This window comes from Bufo gargarizans, chromosome 6 (assembly GCF_014858855.1).
Source record: "Bufo gargarizans isolate SCDJY-AF-19 chromosome 6, ASM1485885v1, whole genome shotgun sequence".
Taxonomy (NCBI): Eukaryota; Metazoa; Chordata; class Amphibia; order Anura; family Bufonidae; genus Bufo; species Bufo gargarizans.
The window spans coordinates 324930558-324948253 of NC_058085.1; the positions used below are offsets into that span (position 1 = coordinate 324930558).

Consider the following 17696-nt stretch of genomic DNA (forward strand, 5'->3'; position numbering starts at 1 on the left):
ACCTTAGGGGAATCTGAGGGCAAGGAGTAGATAGTTCTGTTTGTGTTTGGTCATAATATTTGGATCTAAGTGTACCGGAATGAAACGGCACATTCACATTTTGCTTCTCTGAATGAATTTCTGAAGATAATAGTGAATGATGTCGGGGGTTAAAAAAAGCCTTTTCGGAAAAGCAATCTGGGATGAAAACAGGCATACAATGCATTACAGTAACTACTTTGCTCAAGGCTATTGGCAAAATGTCCTCCTTAGAGAACAAATAAACCCACAGATTTAAATAAAAAATACTTTAAAAAAAAAATAACCTGCCTCTTGAATGGTCTAGTAAAACCTTTACACATTCCAGACTCATGGCTGTCTGGGATAACCATTGATGTCTTATTGCAGTAATATCCTTTTGTTTAACAATTATCAGAAGCGTAGTTAATAAAAAAAAAAAAATCTAAAAAATGATGTCTGAATGAAAGTGTCTACATTTTTTAAAATCCTTTTTATACTTGTCTAGATATGGCTCCTTTCCTTTTACCAATTTTGAAAACCAGGAGACACCATTGAACCTTGCACAGGACTGTAACCACATGAACGCCATGAACTACAGAAATGTAACAATGGGAGGGCTTTATCAATGCATAAAAGGGGCTTTCCAAAATTCAGATATTTGTGACCTATCCTTTAGATCGGTTTGAGGAGGCCGCAGAGCTCCAGTGAGTGCCTCGGCATCCTCACAGCTTACCAAGCACAGCTCCGTACGTTGGATGCTTGATATTGCAGCACAGACTGAGCAGCGCCTTGGCCATGTGACCGGCGAATGTGATGTCACCGACCTAGGCAGAAGCTTCGGCACTCACCAGACACTGTTCAAATAGCTGTTGGGAGTTGGCCCCCGCTGATCTGATATTGGTGACTTATCCTGAGGAAAACCCCTTTAATCTCAGCTTTATGGCATAAAGTTTCTTTATAGTCAAATGCTGTGCATCAAATTTACTAGTATTTTCCATCCCTTTCCTCACTAGAAATATTTAGTCAAAGGTGAAACCATATGAAGACATGTTAAGAAACACGAGACATTACTCTCACAGTGTGGTGCACCACTTGGACAGAGCACCAGTCTTAGCAAACATGCCCCAATGGGCAGGGACGGACTGGGAACTTAAAGAGGCCCTGGAAAAAAAAAACAGCCCAACACAAGTAGATAGGGCCAGCATAAGTAGGCAAGGAAAGACAACAGAAGTAGGCGGGCCAGCAATGCCATAGTGCAGCACAAAATACTGTTGGCCTTGCCACAGTACTTAACTGTATGACTATCCTGAGGATGGCGGTACAGTTGAATTCAGAAGTGCACCCACAGCGGTTGGTCAAGTGCTTAAGTAAAGTACTTGATGCTCCTACACTAATTAAAGGGGTATTCCCATCACAGACAATGGGTGAATATACCTCTGGGACCCGCAACTACAATGAGAACGGGGCGGCAAAATGAACAGAGGGTGCACAGCCGCCCTCCATTCATTTCTATGGGGCCGCCGAAAATAGCCGAGCTGCAAATTTGAAAAGGATAACATTTATGGCAACCCTGCAGCAAAATCTGCAACAAATTTGCATGCAACACATGCATATTTTGCTACAGGTTTTTAAGGGTACAGTCTTGTGTGGCCATACCCTTAAAATGTACATTACCACAATTTTACTTTAGGAATTAGTACTCACTGCTCACCTTCTTTTTGTGATGGACTTATACACTCACCTAAAGAATTATTAGGAATACCTGTTCTATTTATTATTAATGTGATTATCTAGTCAACCAATCACATGGCAGTTGCTTCAATGCATGTAGGGTTGTGGTCCTGGTCAAGACAATCTCCTGAACTCCAAACTGAATGTCAGAATGGGAAAGAAAGGTGGGCTACAACAGCAGAAGACCCCACCGGGTACCACTTATCTCCACTACAAATAGGAAAAAGAGGCTACAATTTGCACAAGCTCACCAAAATTGGACTGTTGAAGACTGGAAAAATGTTGCCTGGTCTGATGAGTCTCGATTTCTGTTGAGACATTCAAATGGTAGAGTCCGAATTTGGAATAAACAGAATGAGAACATGTATCCATCATGCCTTGTTACCACTGTGCAGGCTGGTGGTGTAATGGTGTGGGGGGTGTTTTCTGGGCACACTTTAGGCCCCTTAGTGCCAATTGGCCATCGTTTAAATGCCACGGGCTACCTGAGCATTGTTTCTGACCATGTCCATCCCTTCATGACCACCATGTACCCATCCTCTGATGGCTACTTCCAGCAGGATAATTCACCATGTCACAAAGCTTGAATCATTTCAAATTGGTTTCTTGAACATGACAATGAGTTCACTGTACTAAAATGGTCCCCACAGTCACCAGATCTCAACCCAATAGAGCATCTTTGGGATGTGGTGGAACGGGAGCTTTGTGCCCTGGATGTGCATCCCTCAAATCTCCATCAACTGCAAGATGCTATCCTATCAATATGGGCCAACATTTCTAAAGAATGATATCAGCACCTTGTTGAATCAATGCCACGTAGAATTAAGGCAGTTCTGAAGGCAAAAGGGGGTCCAACACCGTATTAGTATGGTGTTCCTAATAATTCTTTAGGTGAGTTTATATGTGACATAAAGAGGAACTTTTTGAAAATGTGTACTTGACACCTGCCCAACTTCCAGGCTGAGTTACTTAGTCATACATAAATTCATAAATTCCTACACAGTGCCAACTCAAAAAATATATTATAAACTATACATCCACAGGTGAGCAGATCTTTGTATCAGCATACATCTGGCCTATCAATTACTGACTACGTTTTTGTCACATAATCACATCTTCTGTAGTACAAAACCCCCAAAAAAACTAGAAAGTACAAAAAATTTAAAAAAGACTCCATCCGCCATCCTCATACAGCAACTAAAACAGTTACTAATTAAAATGATTTGGTCAATGTAATTTTTTGGGAAAAGTAGCTTGTTTTTCTGATTTCTATTTTGTATTAAAGGGGTTGTCCGGGAAATAAATATCGATGTGCTACTGTATCCTAAGGATAGGTCATCAATATCAGATTGGTGAGGTTCCAACTCCTGGCACCATCCCCAATCTGCTGTTGGCAGGGGCATTGATTGTCACATTCATTGGTCACATGACCTTACTGCACCTCGGTCCCATTCAAGTGAATGAGACTGAGCTACATTACCAACCATTGCCACTATACAATGGACGGTGCTGTTCTTGGTATACTATGAACAGCTTACAGAACTTGTCTGAGTGCATTCGTTTGTTTAAACAGTGGATCGGCCCTGGTAAAAGGAGTCAGAGCCAGAACCGATCGGACGTTGATGGCCTACACAGGGAAGAGGTCTTTAATGTTTAACTCTTGGAAAACCCCTTTGAGTTCCCCAATTGTTTGGTTAGATTAGGAAAAACATCAGCACTTCAGGGATGATAAGTAACTTGGTGAAGTGGGGCAGCAAACATTTGTTTAGTCACAATTACCCTATTGTTCATCTACCTTTTGCTGTTTATGAAAATGGATTGTACAAGTTACAAGAGCAGCACAATACACTTTGTAATGGACCAAAGCTATCACATATTTAATCTAAATATGTACCACTATTAATTTTTGTTGACATCAAAAACATTGGTATACCCACTATGGCTCAAACCTCGCTACGCGGTAATTTTCAACACAAAAAGTTTCCATTATCTACACCTACACACCATGAAAAGATCATCGTCTCTTCTGACAAACTTTTGAGAACGTCTGGTGGTATTGCTTAATATTCTTGGTTATAATAATTGGCCTCCAACTGGATCTCCAACTTCTTTCAATATGATTGCCAGATCTAAATTCAGATTATGAAAAAATCCAAAAGCTCCAGTGATCCGTATCAAACTTCCATACAAAGTATTCAAAAGAATGATGGATGACCACAAGACTATGCTTCCCTGATATCTTGTTTTCCAGAATCGCTGACTTTAGTGTTTGAAACATTATGGACACTGTCAGATTTAAGTCCATTTGAATTCTTCAAGATTATCTTAAAAAATTGTAAAAGGTTGCTTTAGATGAAAACAGCTTCTTGATTGCCCTAACTGCTGCGATATGTCTTAATGATGTCTTTGATGATACGTCTGCAGATAGGACAACAGGCATTGTTCATCTTCTTAAGTTTCAGGCCACATGTGTAGCACAAACACATATGTCCACAAGAGTAGATGACCGTGTCCACCAGGTTTTCATAGCAGATGGTACACTCATCGCTCCAGGATCCTGAGACAGATGGTGAGATCGGTGACTCGGGCATGCTTACTGGGGAGTTTGGAGCTGTTCCTGTATTTGAATTTTGAAGAGAAACATTACAGAGGTTACTATTTCAGTCAATAGTACATTTCTCTAGTACTGCATTAATACGGTATATTAAACTACACCCATAATTCACAATTTCTCAGAAGCCATTAGAAGTCAAGTCTATTACATTCTTTAATTCAAAGTTATAGAGTTTCTTATCTTTAAACTATGACTTATGAAATACATGAACATGTACAATGGTGAACTATCATATCATAGAGGCCTTAACTTAAAAGGTTTAAACATTATTTTTATCTAAAAGAGGGAATACTGCATTGTATTGAATCTAGGTAAATGAAACCACTTTTTCATTTACATTTAATTCAATTCAGTGGAGAGAGAAGAGAAAGCCTCTGCCAGGCCCTTCTGGTGGTGGCTTATCTCCAGGGAGAACAAAAGGATTGGGCAACAATATTCATTCTCTTCCCATCATCTATCAGGGAAGAGTCGAGAGCTTCCAATACACATTGGATTGTCATCCAATACTTTAATGTGTATGGGGGCCTTAAGGGTCCTTTCCACGGGCCAAGAATCTGCCAGATAATCGCTAACAAGCATTCATAGGAATGCTGGTTAGCGAATTATCTAGCAGTGTAAGGGTGCCGCCAATTACCCGATGTACGAGCGGAACGCTAGTTCATCAGGTGATTGAATTGTTGGTGTAGGCACCTAAATTGTTGTGGTGTCTAAAAACGCTCTGCTGCCGGCAAACAATGAGTCTGTATGGGGTAGAGCAGTGGCATTAGCAATTGCTCCTCCCCATACTGTGGAGGATATCGCTGCATGTAAATGCAGAGGTCTCCTCCACTGACGAGCAGGTGCTGGCTGGGAAGGAATGGTTCCTTCCCGACAATCACCTGCAGAATTGTCCCGTCTAAAAGGACCTTTAGTATCAAAGATAACCAAAGGCAAATAAAAACATATTAGCTTCCAAAAAATTGTAAAAACACTAAATTTGCTCATTAGGAGAGCTGTCCCTAGTATGCCCTAGCTGCAACCTACCTAGTTAGGGCATCCGCCCTGACAAGGGCCGCCCGAACCTCTGTCCTTACCACACACACTTATCAGACCTACAGGGGTGATCTAAACATGGTCTATAGTTACATGTCATAGTTTTATTCCGGCCGCTCTCGGCATGTTTGCTGTGCTGCCGCCGGAACTCCCGCGCGCCCCTATTATAGTCAATGGGGCCGGAGCGGTAGTCCAGGGGTACGCCTGTACTAGCGGCAGCGCGGATCCGACAGGCTGTTGACCCGCCGATACAGACTGCCGGAGTTTGTTGCCGCTAGTGTGAAACTAGCCTAATACGGATGAAAAAGGACATAAGTCCATCAACTTTAACCAAGCGATTCGTGGGCATGTGAATTTTAGAAAAGGGGAGTGAGACCCTGACTTTCCAAACGTGTATGTGCAGTGGCATAACTACAAATGACTGGGCGGCCCCCTTCCCCTTTGCAACCCCTACTCATGTGGCTAGTCAAGATCGCTCTCTCAGACCAGGCCCGGGAGCAGCTCCACCAGTTTCCAACACATATGTACTATATGTCATGTCACTATACGGTCATTGTATATAATGGCATTGAGGGGGCCCTGAAAATAAAATCTTTTAGTCTTCCTCATGGGTGGACCCCTTCTGAGTTCGGGCCCCAAAGCGGCTGCTTCCCTTGCTTCCACTATAGCTACGCTCCTGAGTATGTGTACTCAATGGGGAGAGAGGAGTATACTGATACATGTATGGGGTAAAGAAAATACAAATGGGTGAAATAATTAAAGGTTACGGATTGTTCAAGCAGCAGAATGTCCTAACACGTTTCTCCCGTGATTGGTAGGTTCATTAGAAAACCCAACACTATGCAGACCCAGATACACAAAACCAAACTGTCATAGCGCCAGCTTAGCAAATGCTAGTTTCCAAGCAAAAGGGTATTTAAACAAATAAGATGCAAAATATTTCTAGTTTATAGTCAGCACTCACCATTTATAGAGTTACACAGGCCTCCCGGGCCACTAGTGTTTAGCACCAGATCGGAGCTGCCACTGAACAGGGCTGTTGGGCTGTTTGGTACTGATGTTGGAGAGCTTGGAGTTGATGGCTCTCTGAGATCAGTTGCTAGTGTGGATCCTGAAAAGAAAAGCAGCAGATTTATTATTTAAATACTTTTCCAGCAAAAACCCTGTGGATATGCTATATTTTTGACGGGAATACCCATGAAAGTCAAAAATTCTAATATCTTCAAGGGATCCTGTCAGGAGAAAACCCAACAGGCTCCCTCATTACAAACAGCTATGATGCAGCACTTCATTGGAAACATTTTAAAAATGAGCTGAGAATGGGGAAATGCTCGCTTCTAGCTTTGTCTATAGGGAGAAACCTATCAAACTGAGCCAGGTGAGGAGAAGACGGCAGTATCCATGACTCTTTTTCATGTTCCAGTATCATTTTTAAACTATGTTTTCTCTGAAATGTAGAGTAAAACACAGCAGGAGCGTAGCTATAGGGGGTGCAGTGGTAGCAGGCGCTACCGGGCCCAGGAGCCTGAGGGGCCCAAAGACACTTGTGCGCATAAGAAGACACCAGTTTCATAGAAAGTGCATGCTGGTCAAGTTACACCTCTGGCTGGAGGGAAGGGGTTAGGTCAAAAATTTGTCTGCATTTATCAGCTAATATGATTTCATACATCCACTATAAACACCATAAAATAAGGTACTTTTACGCGGTATCTCAGGCTCATCATCACCTACGTATATAATTAATATAATATTTTATTTGTCATGTTGCCCGCAAATCCTTCCAGTTGTGTTTCCAGTAGTTGACTGATCACAATTCACGTGAAAAAAGCGTCTTTGTGAGTAATCCAAAGAGGCAACTGGTCCAATGAAAATGGAATCAGGACAGGCGGATTATATTAGACATGGCTACACAGACCGTGTCTGCCATATCCCAGTAATCAATCATTAACGTGGGTAACACATGAAAATGACAGCTCATGCATCCTGACAGACCATGATACGTATGTTCAGACCAATCTCATGCTTGTATATGTTGTATGTTAGGCTGGTGACAATAATCGTATAAAAAAAAAACGCCACGACACAGGGTTGGTGCCTCCATTGTAACCAATGTGATAGTTTCCATATATATAAGAGGAAACCAGTAGAGTTTATAACGTCTCTGACATTGGGGACAGGTGGGGACAGCTGCTGTTGCCCACAGGTACCACTCAGATTGCCCAAGCTACGTTCTTGTTGCTCTTGGCAGCATCAATTTGTCCTTGCAGTAACGTTTGCACCAGGTTATATAGATGTCAGTGAAAACTGTGAGATACTGGATCTTTGTTGTGGTCCTGGCCACATCCTGTCTCATGCATGTCTCCTCCACAATATTGCACGCTAAATTATGCTTATTCACATTTCTACCCCCCCTAGCTCTTATTTTACGAGTTTTTGACCAGCACCGTGTTAGCAGCCTTAATTATCATCTAGTAATTCCTGTAACAGACCCTGTAAATAATATAAGAAGGGGACTGCATTATTAAAGTGATGCTGCGGAGATCTCGCATACTACTCACTGCTGCTTGCTGATAAGTGGCAGGGTTTTGTCTTTACTTACTGACATTTAGTCTTAAAGGGGTTGTCTCACCTCAGACATTGGGGGCATATGGCTAGGATATGTCCGATAGGTGTGGGTCCCACCTCTGGGATCCTCCCCTATTTTTTGAACTGAGCCCGCAAAGTGAAGAAGGGCGCCCTGTGCGTGCACGGCCGCACTCTATTAATTCCTATGGGAGCGCCGAAAATAGCTGAGCGACGTGCTCGCCTATTGTTGGCCGTGCCATTGAAATGAATAGGAAGTACACTGTGCAAGCGCGGCCATTGCACCATTCACTTCTAGGGGGCTGACGGAAATAGCCAAGTCAGCTCGGCTATTTTCGGCGCTCTTTTAGGAAGGAATGCGCAGTCCTTCACTTTGAGCCCTCCTTCCTAGCGATATGAGGTGAGACAACCCCTGTAAAGAGGTTGTGCAGTGGTGTAATATTGATGACCTATCCTCAATATTAGATTGGTGGGGATCAGCTGTTTGAAGGGTTAGCAGTCCTGTCAAGTTTACCTGCATGCTGTAGCTTTTTTACTTTATTTTTTGGCCCCCCCTTCTAGGGAGCCTGAACATTTAATTGTTTAAGTGCTTATACCATAGACTGCAATAAAATACTTTTGCAGACTATGGAAAAAAAGTACGTTTTCTTGTGTAAATAAATTAGCAAACCCTGTGTTTCCGAGAAGTGCCATAGCAAGGGTGGGGACAGTGCCGATACGCTCGGCATATTTATTTTTAATTTCTGGCGTAAAAGAAAAACTGAAATCTACGGCAGCTCGGAGGTGCTGTAGATTTCAGGCTAGGCGCACGGACTGCCAGAGGATGCGCCTAATTTATGATGAGGCCTGTACCGGTCTATGATAAATATTTGGATAATGATCGAAGGACCAGTTTTCCTTTGCACCAGTTTTGATAAATCTTCCCCCTTGTTTTTCTGAACTAGAGACCAGGTCTTGTAAGCAGGGGGCTTAGGGCAGGGCTTGTATAGATATTAGAGGGGATCAAAATAAATCTCTTACCCAGTATGCGTATCTGCATGATGGCTCCATGTAGACCAAAGAACATCCACAAAGGCTGTGAGCAGTCCACACAGACCTGCATTCCAGTACTGACACCATTATGACTCAAATGTAATTCTCCTTCTGTGTTTATCACAAACCCCAAGATGTCCCCGCTCTGAAGAGGAACCAGCACTCGACAGACGGCCCAGAACTCCTTTCTGTCGACCAATGACTCTGGATTATAGGGAAGGTCACTTGGTCTCAATGTGCTGGGATCACACGACGTCACCCCATAAGACAGATTACCGGACCTTGATGAATTTGATTTGTTTATCTTGACAAAGATGGTTTCCTTTATTCTAAGTGATCTATTGGTGAACACTAAAGTCCGTTCCTCTCGGGCGTGCTCCAGCCTGGCCACGGTCTGGTCATCTAAAGTCTTGATATGGGCCCCTCGGAGCGGATGAAAGCGGAGATCATTCTCCAGCTGTGATGGAAGTAAGTGGGAATGCTGTGAGTTGAGAGAGTTCTGTGGTATAGGGCACATCGCTGTCATGGACTGAAAGTTTTCTTCCTGCAAATTCAGGTCACACAAGCTGATGGACAGACGACTGTCTTCTGTTTCTCTTCGTAGGGATGGGCGGGGGATGGCAGTAAAAGACCTTGGCCGGACACAGTCAGGTGGGATGATGTCACTGTCTGTCAAAACAAAACAAAACTTGGAATGATCAAATTTGTTTTCCAAAAATGCACATATTGTAAAAGTTATGGATTTGTAGACATCTGTAGAGAAACTCAAAGACAAGTACTAGAGAGAGAACGTATGTAAAGCTTTGGAGCACCACGTGCCATTTATGTGAGAGGTGAACGTCGGCTATGAATGTGCGCTAGGGCAGAACGACGGACTACAGTGGAGCAGCTCACCTCCAAAATCACCCAGGGGGCTATCAGACATGTGTCTAAAACAACAGTTCAGTGAACCCTACTGCGTATGGGGCCCAGAAGCAGAAGGATGTTTACTGCATTCTCTGGGCCCACTCATCCATGTGGAAGGAGCTCTCAACCGATTGGATATAAATCCATCCTTGAAGATCATGCACACCCATACATGCTGATTGTCTTCCTTGGGATGGACGGGATATTCCAGCAAGACAATGCAACAATTCACACAACTAGAAATGTCCGACATTGGTTAGAAGAGCATGACCAAGACTTCCAAGTACTACCCTGGCCCCCTAATTCTCCAGACTTGAACCTAATTGAGCATCTAAGGAACCACTTCGATGGTCAATGCCTCTTAATAAATTAGGCGCATCTCTGCCCTGCCACATGCCAGAAACTGAAGTCTACGGGCCAGATTTATCATTAGCTCAGGTCAGAATAATGGAGTGAAAAAGTCCCCAAAAAAGTCCCAAACGCTAAAACTGCGCACAAATTTGCGACTTTTTTCTGCTCTGCACTATGCTCGCCAATTTTCTGAAAGTGGGCGTGTTTTCTTATGTAAATGAATCTCTAGACAGATTTACTATTGGGACTATTTAAAAAGTCGCAAAAAAGTCGCAATTTCACTCCAGTGAGGACCATGCTTATCTTATGAGACTTTTTAATAGAACATGCGGCTTTTTCATAAAAACAGGCAATTTTTTCATAAAGATGTGCGACTTTTGTAAAGCTGCTTACTGACGGATAAACTGCTACCGTCAAACCACATTTATTACAGTCTTAAAGGGTCGATCATAAATCTGACTTGGCTAAAACTGACTTTAGCCATATGTTAAAGTGGAGTGAGCTGTCAGAGTAATGATAAATCTGGCCCTACAACTTTTGCCACTTTCTGGTGTCGAGAAGCCTAAAAATTCAATAATTTTTATGCACAGATTACGTTGTGCCATATTTATTTTATGATTAATACAAGTAATTACTGATATGTCAGCAGGCTTAGACTGGCCCACCAGAGTATCAGAGGATCCACCGGTGGGCCCAGGCTCTGATCCCATAGTGGGCCCCAATGGTCCAGGAGATTAAAAAACATGTGGAGCTGCCTTTGGAGCCAGTTACCCTTGCCACTAAGGTCTGTTTCTTTGATTAAAAATCTAATAAACATTATTAATGATATAGGGATGGGGCTCCAAGAATAATTTCCTCTGGTGGGCCCCAGGAACCCCAGTCTGACACTGCCTTTCAGGAGAGCTGATGACTGAATTGTAGGACATTTTATACATTCACATACATATATTGGGGGAGATTTATCAAACTGGTGTAAAGTAGAACTGGCTTAGTTACCCCATAGCAACCAATCAGATTCAACGTTTCATTTTTCACAGCTCCTTTGGAAAATGAAAGGTGGAATCTAATTGGTTGCTATGGGCTATGGGTTACTATTTTACACCAGTTTGATAAATCTCCCACATTGTTTTCAGGAGCTTCTTCTTCTAAAATGCTGATCGGTCTTGAATTCATCCAAAGTTACATTATTACCCTTGAAAAAAAATGAGAAATCAGTCAACTGAAATTGGAGACTAGAAGTTAGTCTCTTATAACGAGACGCTATCCAGATAAGAGCCAGGTATGTTACACGCTCAATTAAATGAAGTCTGTTTAATGTGGAACTGAACATGAGCCTCGCAGCTTGGATGTAAGAATGTTCCTAGAATGTAATCTTAAATCTCACAATGTTCTGTTTTATTAGTGCCTGGCAGGCTCCTCGCTCTGTCCCTGGGATCTCCTCATTGCTAAATTTTCAACTTGAGACCTCACATTTTTTCTGATGACTAAGGCCGGGTTCACATCAGCGTTATGTATTCCATTATGGCTTTCCGTTATAACATGGTTATAACGGAAAATAACGGAATCCATAAGACGGAAGTCAAAATGGAAGCCTTTAAGAGGCATTCTCTTTTGATCCGTCATAATAGAAGTCTATGGGAATCATAAGGCTGGGTTCACACGGGCGTCACGTTTTGGCTCAGGATGCGTCCCGGGTGCATTGCGGCAAACCCGCGCGAGTAGGTACCCAATTGCAGTCAGTTTTGACTGCGATTGTGTTCCGTTGTTCAGTTTTTATCGCGCGGGTGCAATGCGTTTTGCACGCGCGTGATAAAAAACTCAATGTGGTACCCAGACCCGAACTTCTTCACGGAAGTTCAGGTTTGGGTTCGGTGTTGTGTAGAAGGTCAATTGAGGGTTAAAAAAAATTATAATAATTAACTCGCCTCCTCCAATTGATCACGTAGCTGCCGGTCTCCTGTTCTTTCTTCAGGACCTGTCAAAGGACCTGTGGTGATGTCACTGAGCTCATCACATGATGGCAGCTCATGATTAAAGAAGTAAGAAGAGATCGGTAACTACGCGATCAAAAGGAGGAGGTGAGTTAATTTATTTTTATTTTTTAACCCTCAATTGACCACCTACTAAGCATTCTGTATTAAAGAATGCTATTATTTTCCCTTATAACCATGTTATAAGGAAAGATAATACAGTGAATAGACTGTCATCTTAGCAACCATGTGTGAAAATCGCACCGCATCCGCACTTGCTTGCGGATGCTTGCGATTTTCACGCAGCCCCATTCACTTCTATGGGGCCTGCGTTGCGTGATAAACGCACAATATAGAGCATGCTGCAATTTTCACGCAACGCACAAGTGATGCGTGAAAATCACCGCTCATGTGCACAGCCCCATAGAAGTGAATGGGTCCGGATTCAGTGGGGGTGCAATGCGTTCACCTCACCTGCGTTCACCTCACGCATTGCACCCGCGCGGAAATCTCGCCCATGTGAACCCAGCCTAAGGCTCCTTTCAGACGGGCGAGATTTCTGCGCGGGTGCGATGCGTGAGGTGAACGCATTGCATCCGCGCTGAATCCGGACCCATTAATTTCTATGGGGCTGTGCAGATGTGCGGTGATTTTCACGCATCACTTGTGCGTTGCGTGAAAATTGCAGCATGCTCCTCTTTGTGCATTTTCCACGCAACGCAGGCCCGATAGAAGTGAATGGGGCTGCGTGAAAATCGCAAGCAAGTGCGGATGCGGTGCGATTTTCACGCATGGTTGCTAGGAGACGATCGGGATGGGGACCCGATCTTTATTATTTTTCCTTATAACATGGTTATAAGGGAAAATAATAGCATTCTTAATACAGAATGCTTAGTACAATAGGGCTGGAGGGGTTAAAAAAAATAAAAAATAATTTAACTTTTAACCTTAAAACTTAACCTTAATCCACTTGTTCACGCAGCCCGGCTTCTCTTCGGTCTTCATCTTTGCTGTGCACAGGAAAATGACCTGTGGTGACGTCACTACGCTCATCACATGGTCCGTCACCATGGTAAAAAAAGATCATGTGATGAGCGCAGTGACATCATCAAAGGTCCTATTCCTCAAAGAAGAAGACAGAAGAGAAGCCGGGCTGCACGAACAAGTGGATTAAGGTGAGTACAATTATTTTATCTTTTTAACCCCTCCAGCCCTATTGTACTAAGCATTCTGTATTAAGAATGCCATTATTTTCCCTTATAACCATGTTATAAGGGAGAATAATAGGTTTGGGTACCAAACATGCCGATTTTTCTCACGCACGTGCAAAACACATTACAGTGTTTTGCACTCGCGTGGAAAAATCGCGCATTTTCCAGCGACGCACCCGCATCTTATCCGAGCCAAAAACATGACACCCATGTGAAAGAGGCCACCTGGTTCCCATTATGCAAGACGGAAAACAAAGTCCTGTCGACAGGACTTTTTTGTCCGTTCTGCATAACGGGAACCAGACGGAACCGTTAGGATTCCCATTGACTTCTATTATGACGGAAAGCAGAACGGAATGCCTTTTAAAGGCTTCCGTTTTGCATTCTGTCATAATGCAAGTCTATGGGCAGCATAACGGATCCGTCCTGGTTTCCGTTATGCAGGACTGGACTCCTGCATAATGGATCCGTTATGCTGCCCACAGACTTGTATTATGAAGCTTCAAAACGGAATGCCTCTTAAAGGCTTCTGTTTTGACTTCCGTCTTATGGATTCCGTTATTTTCCGTTATAATCATGTTATAACGGAAAGCCATAACGGAATCCATAACGCTGATGTGAACCCACCCTAAGCAGTAAAGTGACTGCAACATAAACACATGGGGAAATGGAGAGTGTCCAGATGCTGAACTACAACATCCATCATCTACAGGAGCCTGCAGCATAGACCGAAAAAGGGTTGTCAACCTCTGGACAAGCCATTGTCAATGTCCTTTGCAGGTATGTCCACCTAAAGAGGGAAACGTAGGAGTTATCTGTGTCTAAGACGGAAATAGGCAGTTTGTGGCCTTCCTCCTGCCATGAAATGACAACTCTCACCATGCTCTGGTGGAACAATTAGTCTCACAGCTCTATCATCACCTTTAGCCACTCCTTAAAGGTGTTTTTTTTGTCACTTCATGTAGAGAAAGCTAATACAAGGCACTTACTAATGTATTGTTATTATCCATATTGCTTCCTTTTGCTGGCTGGATTAAGTTTTCCATCAAATTATACACTGCTCGTTTGCATGGTTACGGCCACCCTGTAATCCAGCAGTGGTGGTCGTGCTTGCACGCTAGAGGAAAATATGTCTGCCTCTCTGGTGGCCGGGACCGTGGGAGCTCACATAGGCTGGTGCTTTATTTTTCAGCATGAAAGCACGGCCGAGTTCGGTTTCAAGTTTTAAAGTGGTTTTCCACTTTAAAAATCAATTACCGAAGTTATTCAACAAAGTCACGCGCGACTTTGTGAACAACTGACTTCGGCTCATCGCAGCGCATACATTCTAATACTGTACGGAGACCAATCTACGTACAGTATTTTTGAACAAAGCGACTTCGGATGACGCATCCAAAGCTAGCTTCGCTGGACACTATTTGAAAAATTTGGATTTTAGAATTTTTTTCGTGGGACAGCTCCTTTAAGAGAATATGTATGAAGAGGGCAATCGCTGCATTGCAAGTGTTAAAAGGTAACCATATTCTACATGTTAAGAGTCCAGTCTATAATTTATCGGAGATCTACATCTGTTCTACCAAAGGCTGGAAGGATCAAGCCGTATAACAGACACCAAATGGCACTGAAGTGTCTTGTTAATTTGTTTACTAGACTGAATGCAAACTCTAGTCATAGGGTCTATAAAAAGATCTCAGTCAGGGCCATTTAACTCCATTTAATCATGTAGTGTCTTCAAAGACGAATAAAGAGGCTATTTATTACATGGAGCGGATCCATGGAGCTATATTACTCAGAGCTGCTTCTATTCTTACCCATGAAATGTCACCAGCCCCAGAAATACAGTGAGTGCGGCATTTCACCCTTTATTCTCTCTAGGAGGAAGGTCCTTCACTGCTTGGACAAGGAGACAAAGGTCGTGTGGACAATCCATCAACACCGCCGACTGCCATTTCAAACAGATCTGAGGTGCCTTCATATATTATTCACGGACACTAAGCTAACGCCAAAAATAATGATCTCAGTCTATACATCTGTCTTATATGAGAATTTGAACATTTAAAGGGGTTATCCCATGACTGATGTAAAAAATTAAAATCAGACATCATATAGTACATGACAATCTCTTTCTAACAAAGCTAGAACCAGCCCTGTACCTCACATGGATCCAGAGATCTCCCCATTCATTGCTCCAATTGCTCTGCTAGATTATCTTGAGCCTGGCAGCTCAGGGGTGTGTCCTTTCTGCTACAGCTCAGGGGTTGTGTCCTTTCTGCTACAGCCTTCTCCCTGCAACTGCCACAGCTTCTAACAGAACGTATGGCTGATGGCAGCTGAACTGAGCATGTGCGACCAGCTCAGTGAGACGGAAAAAAACATAAGGAACATAACAAACAGCAGGTAGCGCTATACAGGTACATTTTATTGAATTGTTCACTGGCTTATAAAATTATTAATTGTACGCAATTATAACTGTACAGACCCAGGTGCTGGTTTGAAAAATGTAGAATATGTTTTGTGACACAACTGCTTGAACTAAGGAAATGAATTATTTGCTTCACCATGGCACCCAGCTTTCCTGATTTAAGGGGTTGTCCACTTTGCACAAACCTTTCTTTTTTTTTTTTTAAGGATTACCTCCCCACACAATAAAAATCAAGTGGTGATCAGTGATCAGCTGTAATCTACTGCACAGGCCGGCAGCAAGTGTTCTATTTATTTGCAGCGACACCACAGGGGAAAGGGAGTATTGCACCCTGCTCAATTAAATCACTGGACTGTCCGTCTAATGCATGGACAAGTTGAGTCCTCCAGAGTGATAGCTACTCTTTGGGGAGATTTTATTATAAGAATAAAATTTCCACATTTCACATTTTCTTGCTTGTATGTTGATGTACTTTGTGGCAAACTTATCTAATGTTGCGCATTGTTTGTTAAATTTGGTGCATCTGTAAACCTAACACTCTTTTCTAGAAATGCTACTCCACTTTTTTAACACCACCTCCCCCACTAGAATGAGTTTGCTCCTTCTCTTCAGTGACTAATCTGGATTGAAATTATTTAACATACTGTAGCTAACCAGACCCACTTCTCCTTCCACATTTCAAAACTCATGCAAAATGTTGCAAATTTTTTGACCAAGTAAGGCTCCTTTCACACCTGCGTTCAGGTGTCCGCTCGTGAGCTCCGTTTGAAGGGGCTCACAAGCGGCCCTGAACGCAGCCGTCCAGCCCTGATGCATTCTCAGTGGAGGCGGATCCACTGAGAATGCATCCGCCTGCCAGCGCTCAGCCTCCGCTCCGCTCAGTGAGCGGACACCTGAACGCTGCAAGCAGCGTTCGGGTGTCCGCCTGTCCGTGCGGAGGCGAGCGGATCCGTTCCGACTTACAATGTAAGTCAATGGGGACGGATCCGCTTGAAGATGACACCATATGGCTCAATCTTCAAGCGGATCCGTCCCCCATTGACTTTCAATGTAAAGTCTGAACGGATCCGCTCAGGCTACTTTCACACTTAGAAAATTTTTCTGAGTTATAATGCAGACGGATCCGTTCTGAACGGAGCCACCGTCTGCATTAATATGAGCGGATCCGTTCAGAACGGATCCGATCAAACGCAGGTGTGAAAGTAGCCTAAGTGTACTTTCACGCTAGCGTTAAAGTTTTCCGGGGGCTCAATACCGGAAAATAACGCTTCAGTTTTGTCCCAATGCATTCTGAATGGAAAGCAATCCATTTGGGATGCATCAAGATGTCTTCAGTTCAGTCCCTTTTACGGTATTTGGCCAGAGAAAATACTGCAGCATGCTGCAGTATTTTCTCTGGCCAAAGTTCCGGAACACTTGCTGGATTGCTGGGTCTGGCATTAATTTCCATTGAAATATATTAATACCGGATTCGGTACAAAGTGTTCCGGAAAAACTGATCCGTTCTCCCGGTCTACGCATGAGCAGACCTTTAAATCTGTGAAAAAGATTAATACAAGATCCGTTTTTCCAGATGACACCGGAGAGACGGATCCGGTATTGCAATGCATTTGTCACACGGATCTGCATACGGATCCGGAAACAATTGCTATCCGTTTGCAACGGAACTGCCTGCCGGAATCCAACAACGCTAGGGGCCTGTGAAAGGGGCCTAAGCCCAACAAGTTTGAGAATTTTAGAAGCCGGAATTCTGGAGTGCAGGGGTGGATAGATTCCCTCCTTTGTAGCTGCTCTCTGCTCCGGCTTATATATGGGGTCATCAACAAGTAATAATGAGAATTCCA

The 17696-nt window shown here is 43.2% G+C and overlaps 1 protein-coding gene across 2 annotated transcripts in view; it reads right to left on the reverse strand.

The window, feature by feature from the left end:
- Positions 1–2507: 2507 nt before the first annotated feature.
- Positions 2508–17696, reverse strand: part of NEURL1 (neuralized E3 ubiquitin protein ligase 1) — a 288135-nt gene continuing 272946 nt past the window's right edge. For both annotated transcript variants that reach the window (XM_044297756.1, XM_044297757.1), the window contains exons 4-6: positions 8981–9661; positions 6342–6488; positions 2508–4348 (exon numbers count right to left, since the gene is read on the reverse strand). In XM_044297756.1, the coding sequence (XP_044153691.1) occupies positions 4107–4348; positions 6342–6488; positions 8981–9661 (1070 nt within the window). In that variant the 3' untranslated portion in view covers positions 2508–4106. The remainder of the gene's footprint in view (positions 4349–6341; positions 6489–8980; positions 9662–17696) is intronic.